Source organism: Enhydra lutris, unplaced genomic scaffold (assembly GCF_002288905.1).
Source record: "Enhydra lutris kenyoni isolate GAN:26980312 unplaced genomic scaffold, ASM228890v2 scaffoldscaffold10, whole genome shotgun sequence".
In the NCBI taxonomy this organism is placed as follows: domain Eukaryota; kingdom Metazoa; phylum Chordata; class Mammalia; order Carnivora; family Mustelidae; genus Enhydra; species Enhydra lutris.
Window position 1 is genome coordinate 15,588,566 of NW_019154094.1, and position 16,001 is coordinate 15,604,566.

The following is a 16,001-nucleotide window of genomic DNA, read 5'->3' on the forward strand; positions in this document are numbered from 1 at the left end:
ATGGCTCAGTGGGTTAAGCCACTGCCTTCGGCTCAGGTCATGATCTCAGGGTCCTGGGATTGAGTCCCGCATCGGGCTCTCTGCTCAGCAGGGAGCCTGCTTCCCTCTCTCTCTCTCTCTCTCTGCCTGCCTCTCTGTTTACTTGTGATCTCTCTCTGTCAAATAAATAAATAAAATCTTTTAAAAAAATAAAAAAAAATATGCTTATACATACATATGTATCAACAGAGAGGTCCCCCCAGTGGGTTTATTGGGGGGGAGTGTTTTACATAAATGGGTCATGCTGGACACTACTGTTGCTGACCCCACAGCCCCTGCTTGTTCTTTTCACTTACATCTATGTCTTTGGCCTCTTACAGGTCAGAACCCACAGATCCCCCAGGTCCCTGTAATGGAGATGCAGAGGCCTCCAGGGAAAGGTGGGGTACAGCAAGGGTGCACTTCTTTGCAGGAAGAATCTTTGCATGATTTGCTGAATCCCTCAGACAGGATCTCTGAATTTTAAGAAAGGCTCTTGGGCCCCTCCAGAAATAGGCTGCTTAATTACAGGGTGGTTATCCCCTCCCCAAATTCTCCCTTCCTAGGGTCCTAGAGCCTTTCTTTAGGGGAGAAGTTTCTAACGTCACTTGTGAGGAACGTTCCCTCCATCATTTAAATGCATTTCAGAAATGCTGGATGAAACAGAGTTAAATAGCCTGGCTCCCACTCCGACCCCAACACAAGCAGGGAACTGACTGGGAAGGAGCAAAAACACCCTCAGAAGGCAGCCAGGGATGCTGGGGCTGAGGCAGGGACGAGGCCATTGTGCTGCTCCCCTGGATGATGGGGCTGGTTTGGACTTGACAGTCTGGGCAGGAACTTCTGGCCTTTTTTAACCCTTGACTGGGGAGCTGCACCCCAGAGTCCTTGCCTGCAGCATGTGCTGCTAATGTCCCCTTCCCAGATCCCCTTTACTGACTGATGCCTCCCCATCACTGCTGAGGAAACACACCTGCCCTTCTCCACAGGAGAAGACACAGGAGATGCCTGAGAAACACCTCCTGGGGTTTCCAGACAAGATACAGGCTGCCCAGCTAAATTTAATTTAGCATAAGGATATCCTATTCACTGTGTATCTGAAATTCAAATTTAACTGGGCAACTGTATTTTTATTTGCTAAATCTGGCGACCCTACAGCTGGCCGTCAATGACAGGGGGTGGGGGTGAGTAAGTATGATGAAGGCTAGAAGCTTGCTGGTTATCATTTATGCTCCAGGGCTCCCTGTGGGATCAGCCTGAGGCTGGGCTTCAGCTGAACCCACATCTTTGCTTAGCTTCTTCCCCTGCCCATCCTACCTTGCAGGTTTCCCATGAGAGCTGCCCCCAATAAATTACTTCCACGAGGATCCCTGTCTCACGCTCGGCCTCTGGGGACTCAAAAACGTGCCTCCCTTTCAATTTCCTTTGAGGGTTGCCTCAAGGAGCAACTTCCAACCTTATCATCCCATGGGTTCTGGAGCTTGTCACCACCTTAGACAAATGACTTACCCTCTCTAAACTCTTTTCTCTTTTTTCATCTGTGAAAGGCAAAAATGTGACATTGTGGGGTAGATGGGATAATGTGAGCACGCTCTCCGGCATTTGACAAGTCTCCCTAAATGGAAACAACACCTGTCATCCCGTAGCTTTTAGCTCCTGGTCATTTTCACTCCCTTTGTCCTACCTTCTCAATCTGCTGCCATCAGTGGATATGATTCCCATGAGTCTGATGGAGATTTGTGGCTGTAATCCTACTTACACCCCCCTCTTGCCTTTTCTTCCCAACATTGTGAAAGCACCAGTTTTAGCAAAAGCCATTTGGCACCAGTTCACAAGGCAGGGAGGGAAAAGCTGAACACAGCAGGGGGAGGAAGTATGGACTCAACTCTTTCTTGGCTGCCATAGCTTCCAGGAACATAAAACACTCCCTGACCCGCCCCAACAACTTGGCTGTGAAATATCAGAAACACAGTGTCTGGAATGGCCATCTTGAGCCAAATGACTCCACCAATGCAATGCTGGGCAATGTCTATAAAGACTGAGGCCGGTTCGTGTGTTATGTTTTGGAGTGATGTTAAGATATATTGTTAAGAGGGGCACCTGATGTCTCAGTCGTTAAGTTTCTGCCTTCGGCTCAGGTCATGATCACAGGGTCCTGGGATGGAGCCCCGCATAGAGAGAGAGCACCGCCTGCTCCATTACAACGGGGAGCCTGCTTCTCCCTCTCCCTCTGCCTGCTGCTCCCCTTACTTGCGCTAGCTCACGCTGTCTCTGTGCCAAATAAATAAAATCTTTAAAAAAAAAAAAAAAAAGGATACATTGTTAAGAAGGGAAAGCCCCCCCTACCGTATCTCTGGAAGGACACTTAAGAAACTCCTACCAGTGGATATCCCTCTGGACAAAGGCTGGCTGGGTAATGGGTGGGAGGAAGACTTATTTTTCATTGTTTATCCTATCCTACATACTATTTGAAATGTAGGCCACATGCCAACAGTATCTTCTAAGAAAACAGATACAATTTAACTGAGAAAAGTCAACTACTATCTTTATCATTCAAAGGCATCTCTTTTATTCTAAACTCTGAATTAATGAGGCAACACTGAGAAAATTCAGGGAACGTGGAAGGCACTTCATTTTCAGGGTTTGGTGCAGAAAAGTGAAAATTACCCAAGTTCTTTGAAGTCTAAAATACATGAGCTGCTCTGGTTTTTCTGGGCTGCAGCCTGGCAGGTGGGTTTGCCAGGTGGCTGGTTTGGGGGACCTCTCCCATTGCAGAGTGTTTCCTGAGCCCGATACTTCACACCCACTATTTTTTCCTCACAACTCTTTCCTACTAATCTCTCTGTGTGACAGAGATGAATAAGTGGCAGAGGATGTATTTGAAGTGAGTTTGGGCAGTTTCTGAAACCCAACCTCTTTCAAGAAAGAAAATGTCACTGTCTGTGGGGTCTGTGTTGATTTCCTCTACCTCTCCCCCAATCTGGAACAAGTCCTGTCTCTTCTGAGGAAAGAAGGAAGGGAAGCAGGGCCACAGAACCATAGAACATGACTATAGCCAAGGACAGGTTGCAGGATGATACAGAAGAAAGTGGAACTTCAAGAAAAGACACAAGAGAGAAGGTCCCAGCTGACTCAGGCTCATGTGTGCCTGTACCGGGCAACCCTCTGCCTCCAACCCAGGCAGAATCAGCACACCCACCTAGGAACTACTGCATTTACTAACGGTGTGCTGTGTGTTGAGTGCCAGGCACTGGAATGCAACAGTGAGCCAGCACAGACAAGGCCTCATGCTCATGGGGCTTACACTCAAGTTTTGGCAGCCCCAGTGCCTCTCCCACACACGCCCTTGACTCATGCCACACAACTGATAGTAGTATGGGGCAGTATGGACAGCACCATCTAAAGTCAGACCGCCTGCTCCACTGTTTACACCTGGGTGGTCTTGGGTAACAGCCTCTCGGGCCTCAGTCTACACCCCTGTAAAATGGGGATGATCACAGTAATAGCTACCTTAAGGTTGTGTGAGAGTTCCACGACTTAACATAAGAAATTTTTTTTTCATGAGCCTGGCCAAAGAAAGTACTCGATAAATATTAACTGCAATTATTATTGTTGTTGTTATTTTATTATTATTATTTACAAACACTATCAGTTTCACGAGTACAGGGCCGTATCTTCTTGTTCTCCGCTGGGTTCCCAGTACCAGCACATAATAGGGACTCAGCACGAATTAATGCATAGATGAAAAAACCTGGCTTACATCTAAAAACAGGACCATCTGGAGCTTATGTCAACCCAGATGGATAACCTACTATGGGCTGGGCGCCTCAAGGGACATTAGGAGTGGCTCCAGTCCTTGGGGTGCTTGATGTAAGATGCTCAGCAGAAGAGATGCTACATTGAAAGCTGAGTGAATGAATGCATGGATAAATGCACGACTATGAACGCGAGCTCCTGGGACGAATAAATACGTCCGGAGTCCAGTACCCCATACACACATTTGGTCACAGAGCTTTCTCTGGAATGGGCACCAGGGGGCACTGAGCTCGGCCAGTCTGAGCTCCTGCAGGATTCACGCCCAGGTCCCAAGGCGGACGCCGCGCGGTGACGTCATATCCGTGCCTAGCCATTACGCTTCCGGGGAGCGAAACAGACAGGAGCCAAACGTAAGTAATCCCGGAGTTTCCTGGGTACGGGGGTCTGGCCACTGCAGAGGAGCTCCCAGCTTTGGTGGATTCTTGCAGTGAACAGAAATCAGGGAGGCGCCAGGTTAATCTGACCGAAAGCAGGTAAGCAGACGCCCATAGAAGAGCGGCTTTTTGCCGGGAGTGAGCTCAGTCGGCCACGCTGGTGACGTACGGCCGTGCGCGCCAGGTGCGCATGCGCAAGCGGAGAGTTACGGCGGCCGGCGCGCGACCGTCTGAAATACCTATCTGCTCCGGCCTAGGACGCAGTGGGCTGCTGGCGAGCTCCGGCCTAGCACCTCCCCGGTTATCTGTACAACGGGGTCTCGGCAGCAGATGGTGGCTGCGAGGAGTGAGCGGAGTCACGTGTGCAGACCGCATGCGCCCGGCGCCAGGTGGGCGCCCAATAAATGGCGGATGGTCGTTAAAAAAAAAAAAAAAAAAAAGTTTAAGACAACTTAAGTGTCCAACAGTGGGGGACTGAGCTTTTTTTTTTTTTTAAATGATTGATTTGGTCCAAAACTTAAACATTGGATGTATACTGTGTGCGATACACTTTTCGATATCTGCGAAACAGTCGTGAACAGGATAGAACTGGGTTTCTTGCGGAGTGTATATTCTTTTGGGATGGGGGAGGCAAGTACAAAGCGAATAAATGAATTACGTAGTTGTGTTAGAAGGTGGTTAAGTGCTGTGGGGGAAAACTAGAACAGGGGCGTGGAGGGGCTGCCGTATTAGAACAGCCACCGGACCAAATCGAGGGGTGCGAGTTGATCAAAGCCGTGAAAGAACCGAGGGAGCGAGCCATCCGGTTACCTGGTGGAGGAGTATTCCCAGCGTGCGGAAAAGCTAGGAGCGAGGCGCAGAGGCGGGAGGGAAACGGTGTGTGAGGAAGAGCTAGGAGTCTGGTGGAGGGGGTTGAGCAAGGGAGCATGGTCAGAGCTGTTGGAGGAGGCAGCGGTACAGTTCAGGTAAGGCCTTGCAGGTCCTGTAAGTCCTTTGGGTTTACTCTCAGTAAAACGGGAACCATTGCAAGGTTTTGAGCAGAGGAATGGCGAGGGCTCGAATAGGTTTTAACTGGCTCATTCTGACTGCTGTAGAGACTAGATAGGGGGAGAGTGGGCAGCAGGTGGAATTAAGGACACCTATGACTATAGGTCACTTAATGAGCATCCCTACAGCCATTACAAAGGCTGGCTTCAAAGATGATGATAGCAAGAGCTATGGAAGTTCTCCATTGTTACGGTGAGCCTGGCTGTAGGAAGGGTACCCAGGCATGCTCTCCCTTAATCTCTGGACAGCCTGCAGAGGGCAATACTGTCACTGCCTTTGAGGCTGAGGCCTTTGTGGAGGTCACTGCTCAGTAAACACTTGCTCCTTAAGTCTTTTTTGGTGAAATATACATAACATGAAATTGCCATTTTTAAGGGTACAGCCCATTGATGCAAAGTATGTTGACACTGTTATGGAACCATTATCATTATCCATTTCCAGAAAAGTCTTCATTGTTACTGGCATCCTGAGCCTCAGGCCAAGTCTCATTCCCCTAGCTCAGACAGCCAATTCCATCAAGGCTGATGGTGACTCTTAAAAAAACACCCATCGGGTGCCAGACAATGAATGAAGTGATTGAGGGCCCTATTCTCTCTGCCCTTCTAGTCAGGGACGACTCTAATGATTGGGAAAAAATCATCAGGTGGTTATTTCTGCAGTCTTTCTTGAAAGCAAAAGTATCCTTGAACATACAGGCCTAATACTTCTCACATTCAGTAAGTGTTTATTGAAACACTGTGCCAGACACAGTAACTATTCATGTTTCTAAGTGGATGCTTGGATGTAGCTCCTTGACCCTAACTTCTCCTTTTCTCTGAGGATATCATCTAGGAGTGGTTGGAACTGAGCCTGGTGCAAAGGTTTTGTAAATGCTGGTTTACAGCTATGTGACCTTGGCTAAGTCCCTTTCTTTGGTTGGACCTCAGTTTCCTGGTTTCTTTAGCGGGGAACCAGATATTGAACAAATAGTATTAAGAGATTGCATAACAAGTGAATCTAATGTAGAATAAGGTGTCCAAAAGATGGCTTTCTTGAGGAGGTAAAGTTTCTGGAAGAGGTGAGCTTTAAGCTAAAATGCAAAGGATGAGTAGGGGCTATCCAGAGGGGGAGTGAGGTAGGAGTGGAGCCAGTGACAGATTCTCCGCAGGGGACCAGCATGTTCTGAATTCTTGAAGGATCCAGGTCTATTAGAAATGATATTGAGGGGCGCCTGGGTGGCTCAGTGGGTTGGGCCGCTGCCTTCGGCTCAGGTCGTGATCCCAGGTCCTGGGTTCGAGCCCCGCATCGGGCTTTCTGCTCAGCAGGGAGCCTGCTTCCTCCTCTCTCTCTGCCTGCCTCTCTGCCTGCTTGTGATTTCTCTCTGTCAAATAAATAGATAAAATCTTAAAAAAAAAAAAAAAAAAGAAATTATATTGATTGCCCATTCCAGGAATCCCTCCTCTCAAACCCCTTGCTCTTTAAGCTCAGCCCTTTGTTGGGGGTAGGGGCTACCAGATAGCTCTGTATACACCTGACCTTCAGACAGAAGAGGCAGATCCAGCATGGGATGGAACAGCAGAGCTACCACTCCTCATTCTCCTCTTCATGTTCTGTGTTGACTGAGAGCAAACAAGAAGATCCTACATTTTATTCCTGTATGCTATTTTTTTTTTTTTTAAGATTTTATTTATTGGTTAGAGAGAGAGCATGCACAAGCAGGGGAAGCAGCATGTAGAGGGAGAAGCAGGCTCCCCACAGAGCAAGGAGCCCGATGCTCAGGATGTCAGGACCCCAGGATCATGACCTGAGTGGAAGGCAGATGCATAACTGACTGAACCACCCAGGTGTCGCTTTTTTTTTTTTTTTTTTTTTAAATTAGGAGGCATTGTACCAGAGTGGTCTTGAGGGGCTCAGGAGTTTTTGGAATCTGTGTGTCCTTGGGCAAGCGTTACCTCTCTTTGCCAAGCCTCAGTGTCCTCTTCTCAAAAATGGATTGGGGGGAAAGTGGGAATAATAATAGTTTTTCCTCATGGGATCATTTTGAAAACTTATGACTTAAGGCATGTGGGGCTTTTAGCCCAGAGCTAGGTACTTAGTAAGAAAAAATGTCCATTGGGATTATATTATTAGGATTTGAGAGTACAACAATGTGGCATGTAGAAAATCTTTTCTTTGCATCTTTATGGGTAAATTTGGTTTGACCAGAAATAAATGAATTACTATACTAGGAGTTCTTTTAAAAATCAAATGGGTTAAAAAAAAAAAAAAAAGAAAGGGAGAAAGAAAAGAAAGAAAGGCAAGGGGTGCCTGGGTCATTCAGTCAGAGGAGCATGTGACTTGAACTCAGGGTCATGAGTTCAATCCTCACTTTGGATGTAGAGATTACTTAAATAAATAATAAGCTTGAAAAAAAACCAAATGGGTCTGGGATGCCTAGCTGGCTCAGTTGGTAGAGCATGCGACTCTTGATCTCAGGGTTGTGAGTTCAAGCCACACACTGGGTGTAGAACTTACTTAAAAAAAAAAAAAATCAAGGGGCACCTGGGTGGCTCAGTGGGTTAAGCCTCTGCCTTCAGCTCAGGTCATTGTCTCAGGGTCCTGGGATCAAGTCCCGAATCAGGCTCTCTGCTCAGCGGGGAGCCTGCTCCCTGCCCCCCACGCCTGCCTCTCTGCCTACTTGTGATCTCTGTCAAATAAATAAATAAAATCTTTTAAAATTTTTAAAAATGTTTTAAAAATTTGAAAAAATAAAAATGGGTTAAATTCTCATTTAAGGAAAGCCTGGGTGGCTCAGTGGGTTAAAGCCTCTGTCTTTGGCTCAGGTCATGATCCCAGGGTCCTAGGACTGAGTCCCGCATCGGGCTCTCTGCTCAGTGGGGAGCCTGCTTCCTCCTCTCTCTCTCTGCCTGCCTCTCTGCCTACTTGTGATCTCTGTCAAATAAATAAATAAAATCTTAAAAAAAAAAATTCTCATTTAAAAAATGGGGAGTGGGGAGTGAAAAACAGCTTGTACCTTGCTAATTTGTAGCCCTCTTGACTTTTAATTTCTAGATGTGTTCAGCTTTGGAAAAGATGCCAACCCCAGCCACCACATATGAAAGAATAGTTTACAAAAACCCCTCTGAGTACCATTATATGAAAGTCTGCCTGTAAGTTCAGTCTCTTTAGTTCTATTTGTGATTACATTTTTATGAATCTGAATAGTATGGAATTTAATACATTTTTTTTCTTTTTAATGTTTTTGTAGAGAATTTCAGGATCGTGGGGTTGGACTGAATGCTGCACAGTTCAAACAGCTGCTCATTTCAGCCTTGAAAGACCTCTTCGGGGAGGTATGAATCACTTGGTAGATTGAACATTCCCAAGATTTTTGTAAGAAATACCGAAACAGTGCTTTTCCAAATGCTTATTTTAAAACTTTAGAAACACACTTGACACTGCAGAAGCAGACTTTCAGAAATGATGAGTTTTGGGTAGGTCTATTCTAATATGCCTTTGTGTATTTGATAAGGAACGTGTTAGACAAATGTTTTAGTGCCGTGCTACACACAGTGTGGCCCAGACTGACAACCTGCAAATAGTTTTTTGGGGTTTTTGTTTTGTTTTTTTAAAGATTTTATTTATTTAGAGAGGGTGTGTGTGAGCAGGGGGAGTGGCAGAGGGAGAGGGAAAGAGAACCCCAAGCAGACACCACATTGAGCACAGTCCAACCAGGGCTCAGCCTCAGGACCCAAGATCACAATCCGACCCAAAATCAAGAGTCAGATGCATAACTGCCTGAGCCACCCAGGCGCCCTGTGCAGTTTTCTTGCCCATTGTGAAGATTTGTGACTCACACCAAAATCAGCACACTCCTTCCTTTACTGAGAAAGTCTCTGTAAGCAAACCTTGAGGTGAGCTATCAGAAGAGCTTGCAATGCTTGATCTTCGAATCATGAGTTAGAGCCCCATGCTGGTGTAGAGATTACTAAAAATAAATAAACAAATAAATAAACTTAAAAAAAAAAAAAACTGAGCTGAACTAAACAATGTACTTAGTGATACTGTTGATTTACAGTGTGTTACAGCCTCTTATTTTATCACAGACCAGCGCACTGCATAGTCCCATGTTAGCATTTACTTGAAAATAAGCAGAATTTTGAGAGAGAACAAAGATGACTCAGGAAATTACTTCCTGATTCATATATTTTATCAAATCAAAATCTGGTAAGCATCTCATTAAAATTAAAAACGTATACTCCACAGCAGACTCAGTTAAGAGGATGAAAAGACAAATTACAGACTGGGGGAGACTAATTGCAAACCACATATCTAAAATGGAAAAAGAACTCTTAGGCGCCTGGGTGGCTCAGTCAGTTAAAGGTCTGCCTTGGGCTCAGGTCACGATGCCAGGGTCCTGGGATCGAGCCCCGAATTGGGCTTCCTGCTCGGCAGGGAGTCTGCTTCTCCCTCTGCTCCCCCCCATGCATGTTTGTTCTCTCTCTGTCTTAAAAATAAATGAAAAATCTTTTAAAAAATAAAAATAAAATAAAACGAACTCTAAAAACTCCATAGTAAAGAAAACCAAACATTTCAACTTGAAAGTGAGTAAAAGACACAAATAGACATTTTAGAAAAAAAGATGTACTGTTGACAGAGAAGCACATGAATGAAAAGATGTTCAGGATTATTAGCCATTAGGGAAACACACCTTAAAAATGCAATAAGCTCAGGGTGTCTGGGTGGCTCAGTTGCTTAAGCAACTGCCTTCAGCTCAGGTCATGATCCTGGAGTACCAGGATCAAGTTCCACATCGGGCTCCCAGCTCCACGGGGAGTCTGCTTCTCCCTCTGACCTTCTGCTTTCTCATGCTCTCTCTCACTGTCTCTCTCTCAAATAAATAAATAAAATTAAAAAACAACAACAACACAATAAGCTCAAAAAAAGCCCCACAAAACAAAATGGGGGTGGGGCACCTGGCTGGCTCAGTTGATGGAGCATAAGACTCTTGATATCTTGACTCTTGGTTGTGAGTTCGAGCCCCATGTTGGGTGTCAAGATTACTTAAAAATAAAGTCTTTAAAAAACAAGTAAATAGGGGCGCCTGGGTGGCTCAGTGGGTTAAGCCTCTACCTTTAGCTCAGGTCATGATCTCAGGATCTTGGGGCTCGTCAGGCAGGGAGCCTGCTTCCTCCTCTCTCTGCCTGCCTCTATGCCTACTTATGATCTCTCTGTCAAATAAATAAATAAAATCTTTTTTAAAAAAAGTAAATAAAAAATAAAAACACAGCGAGCTATCACTACACACCTAACAGAACAACTGAAAATAAAAATTTTTTAAAAATGGTGATAATACTAAATGCTGGTGAGGATGTAGAGAAACTGGGTCACTCCTTCATTGCTAATGGGAATGCAGAATGGCATAGACACTTTGGAATACCATTTGACAGTTTCTAAAAACAACTTAAACATGCATATGCTCTACTACCCAGCAGTTACACACCTAGGCATTTGTCCTAGAGAAGTGAAAACTTAATGTTCACACAAAACTTGTATGTGAGTGTTCATCATAGCTTTATTTGTAAGAGCCCAAAAGCAGAAATAAGCCAGATGTCCTTCCGTGAGTAGTTAAACATTCATGATATATTCATACCATAGAATATAATCAGTAATAAAAAGGAACAAACTGTAGATACACATAAAAACTTAACCGAATCTCCAGAGAATTACGCTAAGTGAAAAAGCTAATCCCAAAAGGTAACATGCTGGGTGATCCCATTTGGATCATGCTCCTGAAGTAAGTAAGTATATAAACTGGAGAAAGATACGTGGTTAGGGGTTGGGGGGAGGAGTGGGTGTGACTAAAACGACGTAGGAGAGCAGCCGTGTGATGATGATCTAATTCTGGTGATGGTATCTCACCAGATGAGATACCATCTTGGTGGTTATGGTAGTGGTTGCATGAAACGCTCTGTGTGGGAAGATTGCATAGAAGTATGCACACACACACACGCACAGACAAATATGAGTGCGTGTATGACTGGCAAAATCTGAATAAACTGGTTTATCAATTTTAGGTTTTTGGGTTTGATACTGTATTACCGGGGGTGCATAGAACCTTCCTCTAAAATACATTGTCCCTTGTGATTCCAATTTTTCAAAATAAAAAGTTTAAGAGAAAAGTGTGCACCTTCTATCAGGTATGATATCCCATTCCAGAATGAAGAATGTTACGAGAGAGGAAGTAGGTGGTTTCCGTATGTGAAACAGCCTAGCAGACAGTTGAGCTTAATCCTGGGGATTAGGGATGGAACTTTTTCTTTTTTAACCCTGAGATCGAAAGTCTCCTGCTCGACTAACTGAGCCATCCAGGTGCCCCCAGGGATGGAACGATTTAAACGAAGTCTTGAAGGGTAAAGAGTCATGAAGAGTTACAGGAAGAACATTCCAGACAGGGATAATTGTAAATAAGCAGTCCCAGTACTACAGCACCACTAAATAAAATACTGCTTTTTTAGAGGAGAAAAGCAGTTGACAGGATTAGTTGTAAGACTTTAAGACTAGTGATCATGGGGGCTCCTGGGTAGCTCAGTCTGTTAAGCATCTGCCTTCGACTTGGGTCATGATCGCAGAATTCAGGGATGGAGCCTTGTGTTAGGCTCCCTGTTCAGCAGGGAGTCTGCTCCCTCTGCTCCTCCCCCTGCTTATGCTTGCTCTCTTTCTCTCTTTTCTCTCTCTAGCTTGCTCTCAAATAAATATAATCTTTTTTTTTTAAGATTTTATTTATTTATTTGACAGAGAGAGATCGAGAGAGTGAACACAAGCAGGGGGAGTGGAAGAGGGAGAAGCGAGCGGGGTTCCCACCAAGCAGAGAGCCCAATGTGGGACTCAATCCCAGGAACCTGGGATCATGACCTGAGCCGAAGGCAGACATTTAATGACTAAGCCACTCTGGTGCCCTCCAAATAAATAAATAAAATCTTTAAAAAAAAAAAAAAAAAAAAAACAGTGATGGTAGAAGGTACCCTGCTACCTCAATCACTGGAGCATGCGACTCTTGATCTCGGGGTTGTGAGTTCGGGCTCCACATTGGGTAGAGATTACCTTAAAAAAATAAATTGCGAGGGTAGCCTGGATTGCTCAGTTGTTAAGCTTCTGTCTTCAGCTTGGGTCATAATCCCAGGGACCTGGGATCGAGCCCCACATCAGGTTCCTTGCTCAGTGGGAAGCCTGCTTCTCCCTCTCCCACTCCCTGCTGCTGTGTTCCCTCTCTCCCTATCTCCCTCTCTCTGTCAGATAAATAAAATTTTAAAAATAAAAATAATAAATAGCGACAATAATAGTCTGCTAATAGTATTTTTCCATACTTAGGTTGATGCAGCGTTACCCTTGGACGTCCTAACCTACGAAGAGAAGACCCTGTCAGCCATCTTGAGGATATGTAGCAGGTATGACAGACAGAGGCACCTTTGTAGTATAACAGAGGAGAGACATGGATGGAGAAATAGAGCAAAAATACTCTTCTCTAAGAAGAGGCTTGTCATGTGAACTCTGAGTAGTTTTTGGAAGTTTAAACTGGGATGGATATGAACATTTATCCACCAGGAGCTTAGAACAAAACTCATGATTTGCTTACAGCTATCGTGTTTCCCAATTGATGGCCATGGTTGTAAACTCAAAAATGTGTATTTTAGAAACATTCTTAATTGAAGCTTATTTTATTCTCTGCCTATGAGATACTGTGCTTTTACTTTTAAAGTTCTCTCATTTAGGGCTCTCTTTGGCAGCACATCTACTCAAGTTTTCTCATTTAAATTAGGTTTTTTTAGAACTAATTTAACTGTCTGGCCCATCACAAAAGTACTAGGGAGATGTCACGGAGACAAATCCTTATGCATTCATTGTTGATCTCTCTACAGTGGTCTTGTCAAGTTGTGGAGCTCTTTGACTCTGTTAGGATCCTATAAAGGCAAGAAATGTGCTTTCAGAGTGATTCAGGTAAAGGCTTCCTTCACATATTCCAAGCAAGGCTGAGTAGGGGTCAAACAGCTTTTTCTTTTTCTTTTTTTTTTTTTTAAGATTTATTTATGAGAGAGAACGAAGCAGAGTTCAGGCCCCAGCGTGCTGGGCCCATGAGAGAGAATGAGCTTTGGGGGGGGGGGGGTGCTAAGGGAGAGGTGAGGGAAAGAATCTCAAGCAGACTCCATTCTGAGCAAGGAGCCCAACATAGGGCTCAATCCCAAGACCCCGAGATCATGACCTGAGCCAAAGTCAAGAGTCAGACACCCAACTGACTAAGCCACCTAGGCACCCCTCAAACTGCTTTTTAATACATGTCCCATTTTTTGCTTGCATAAATCTAGTATGGTTAAAATTATCTACGGGGGGCAGTGGGAAGGAATAAAGACTGCATTGCTTCTGGAAGTGTGAGAGAAAGCACTTAGATTTTAGATTGTATGGGAGATGTTTGGGGATGAAACTTGGAACTCTTGTGGAAAAGTCTTTCCATTTGTTACTTAATGCCTAGTGCCTAAAATATTAGAAGACTAAACTTACTATGATCACTTATGTATTTGAGGCTACCTCTAAGGTTGCTCTTTAAGATGCCACTGCATCAGCCTCACTTACCCTAGGAAACTAGGCATGTTTCCACATGCCCTGTGTTGCAGTGCAGTTTCTCCCCAGATTTCCTTAACTTTTTTCTTTCTCTTACAGGTTTCTCCATTTCTGCTTGCCTTATCTGGTAATAGTAGGGAACTAGTATTGGATTGAATAGTCGTCAATTGCAGAAACATTCCTCTGCTCTCAAAAGCACCTTTTGGTGACAATAAGCTGTCTGAAGACTGAAGCCGTTTAAAAGCTCCAGTTGCTGGAATTTGACAGTGCTGAAGATGTTCCCAGTAATTTCCCGCCATCATCTGTGGTGGGTTGGGGTTCAGAGGAGAATCTGCCTGAGCCAACCAGTGGTGAGCCGACAGCGCATTGAGCAGACACACGTCAGAGTTGGAGACCGGGCTGAACTCAGCAGGGTCTTCACACAGAGGGACGTGGCTGCCTTCTCAGAATTAACAGGGGATGTTAATCCTTTGCATTTAAATGAAGATTTTGCAAAACACACCAAGTTTGGAAAGACAATTGTACATGGAGTTTTGGTCAATGGACTTATTTCAGCTCTCCTGGGAACTAAAATGCCAGGGCCAGGCTGTGTATTACTTTCACAGGAAATTAGCTTTCCAGCCCCTTTATATGTTGGAGAAGTTGTTTTAGCCTCCGCAGAGGTGAAAAGGCTAAAGCGATTCATTGCCGTTATTGCCGTGTCATGTTTTGTAACAGAAAGTGAAAAGACTGTTATGGAAGGCTGGGTTAAAGTTATGGTCCCAGAAACTCCCCAGTCCTGAACTGTGTTTAAAGATGCACATTCAGGTGCCAGTGGTACTGTTCTAGGGCCTTTGAGGAAAAGGGATTGCTGCTCTTCCCCAAGGGATGGCTTATAGACCGAGAAGCCCGTGTTGGAGGAGGGGAGCAGGTAGAGGGACGTTCCAAGGTCCACTGTCCAGTTTGGTTTTATGCTTCACAGACTTGAGTATATTCATCGTCTGTTTTTGAAATGGAAAAAATACCAGGAAGGTTATTTAGCCAAAGGTTTTACTTTTAGGATTTCACATGTAGTTAGATTTGCATTTGAGTAACAAACCTGCCTCTATCTGTGCAGAGTAAGTTTGTGACTGAATTTATAACTAGCATTTTTTTTTTTTAAATATAACTAGCATTTAATTACTGAAGGCAGCAGCAGAAGTCAGGTCATCTCTGAGCACCTACCTTCTACCAGTCCGGGTACTTAGATCCTGTCTTTCAGCAGTCTCTGGGTCAGAGTTCATCGTAATTTGTTACTATTTACACCACAATGGCACCTTGTTCCATCTTCAGTGGCATTTGCCTTTCGGATGGTTTCCCCGTGATTAGAGGAGGGCTTATGTGCACGTTTGGACTCATTTATGTAAACTGTCTCAATCTCACGTATACAACAGGGATGATAACACCTACCACACAGGACCGTTGGAGATGCTACGTACAAATAGCTAAGCGCAAAGTCCAGCCGCTCATCCAATTCTCCCCGTGAATGAGGTCAGCGGTTTTCCCAAGTTTAGAGCAAACTAGCCCACAATTAAACAGGTGACAGACTCATTTTTCAAGATGTTAATCAGTCTAAACCTGGAATAGAGTTGGAATGCAAAATTTCTATTTTAGTAATCCAGATTATTTTCTCCCTCCCTTGAAAACACTGTGGATTTTCCCCTGTATAAATAATACATGTTTATTGTAAAGATATTATAAATAAAAAGTATAAGGAATGCTGTGGAGGCCAAGTTCTTAAGAATTGAGGGATATTGAAAATTTAATCAGTATTAAGAAAAAAACCTTGGACACTGAAGAGGAAATGCATGTAATGTGTTCGTACTGAGTGGTCATCCCAACACAACCAACACTTTCAAGATAATCTATAACAGAACATCCAAATCTCTGTGACTTTATTTTTTTTATTTTATTTTTTTTAAGATTTTATTTATTTATTTGACAGAGAGAGAGCGCAAGCAGGCAGAGAGAGAGGGGAAGCAGGCTCCCTGTCGAGCAGAGAGCCCGATGCAGGACTCCATCTCAGAACCCTGAGATCATGACCTGAGCCAAAGGCAGAGGCCCAACCCACTGAGCCACCCAGGTGCCCTGCTCTGTGACTTTAGATGGTGGTTCTGATTACAGCTAGATGCTTTGATCAGGAAGATAGAGCAA

At 44.4% G+C, this 16,001-nt stretch overlaps 2 protein-coding genes across 2 annotated transcripts; both read left to right on the top strand.

The window, feature by feature from the left end:
* The first annotated feature begins 4,452 nt into the window (after positions 1 to 4,452).
* On the top strand, positions 4,453 to 14,274 carry LOC111144068 (ribonuclease P/MRP subunit p14). The gene is made up of 6 exons (XM_022498161.1): positions 4,453 to 4,597; positions 8,286 to 8,383; positions 8,482 to 8,566; positions 12,585 to 12,661; positions 13,133 to 13,211; positions 13,929 to 14,274. Exons 2-6 carry the CDS (start codon positions 8,286 to 8,288, stop codon positions 13,983 to 13,985), a joined length of 396 nt encoding a protein of 131 aa, XP_022353869.1. The 5' UTR covers positions 4,453 to 4,597; the 3' UTR covers positions 13,986 to 14,274.
* Positions 12,598 to 14,617, top strand: LOC111144067 (hydroxyacyl-thioester dehydratase type 2, mitochondrial-like). The gene is made up of 3 exons (XM_022498160.1): positions 12,598 to 12,661; positions 13,133 to 13,211; positions 13,929 to 14,617. The coding sequence occupies exon 3, from the start codon at positions 14,105 to 14,107 to the stop codon at positions 14,609 to 14,611; it is 507 nt and encodes a 168-aa protein (XP_022353868.1). The 5' UTR covers positions 12,598 to 12,661; positions 13,133 to 13,211; positions 13,929 to 14,104; the 3' UTR covers positions 14,612 to 14,617.
* The last annotated feature ends 1,384 nt before the right edge of the window (positions 14,618 to 16,001 follow it).

What these genes read in the sequence shown, in the direction of transcription:
- LOC111144068 (XM_022498161.1), top strand. Translation starts at nt 8,286, where the DNA reads ATGTGTTCAGCTTTGGAAAAGATGCCAACCCCAGCCACCACATATGAA. An exon ending in TGAAAGACCTCTTCGGGGAG is followed by an intron (nt 8,567 to 12,584) that starts GTATGAATCACT and finishes TTCCATACTTAG; the next exon opens with GTTGATGCAGCGTTACCCTT. An exon ending in GTGCTTTCAGAGTGATTCAG is followed by an intron (nt 13,212 to 13,928) that starts GTAAAGGCTTCC and finishes TTTCTCTTACAG; the next exon opens with GTTTCTCCATTTCTGCTTGC.
- LOC111144067 (XM_022498160.1), top strand. Translation starts at nt 14,105, where the DNA reads ATGTTCCCAGTAATTTCCCGCCATCATCTGTGGTGGGTTGGGGTTCAG.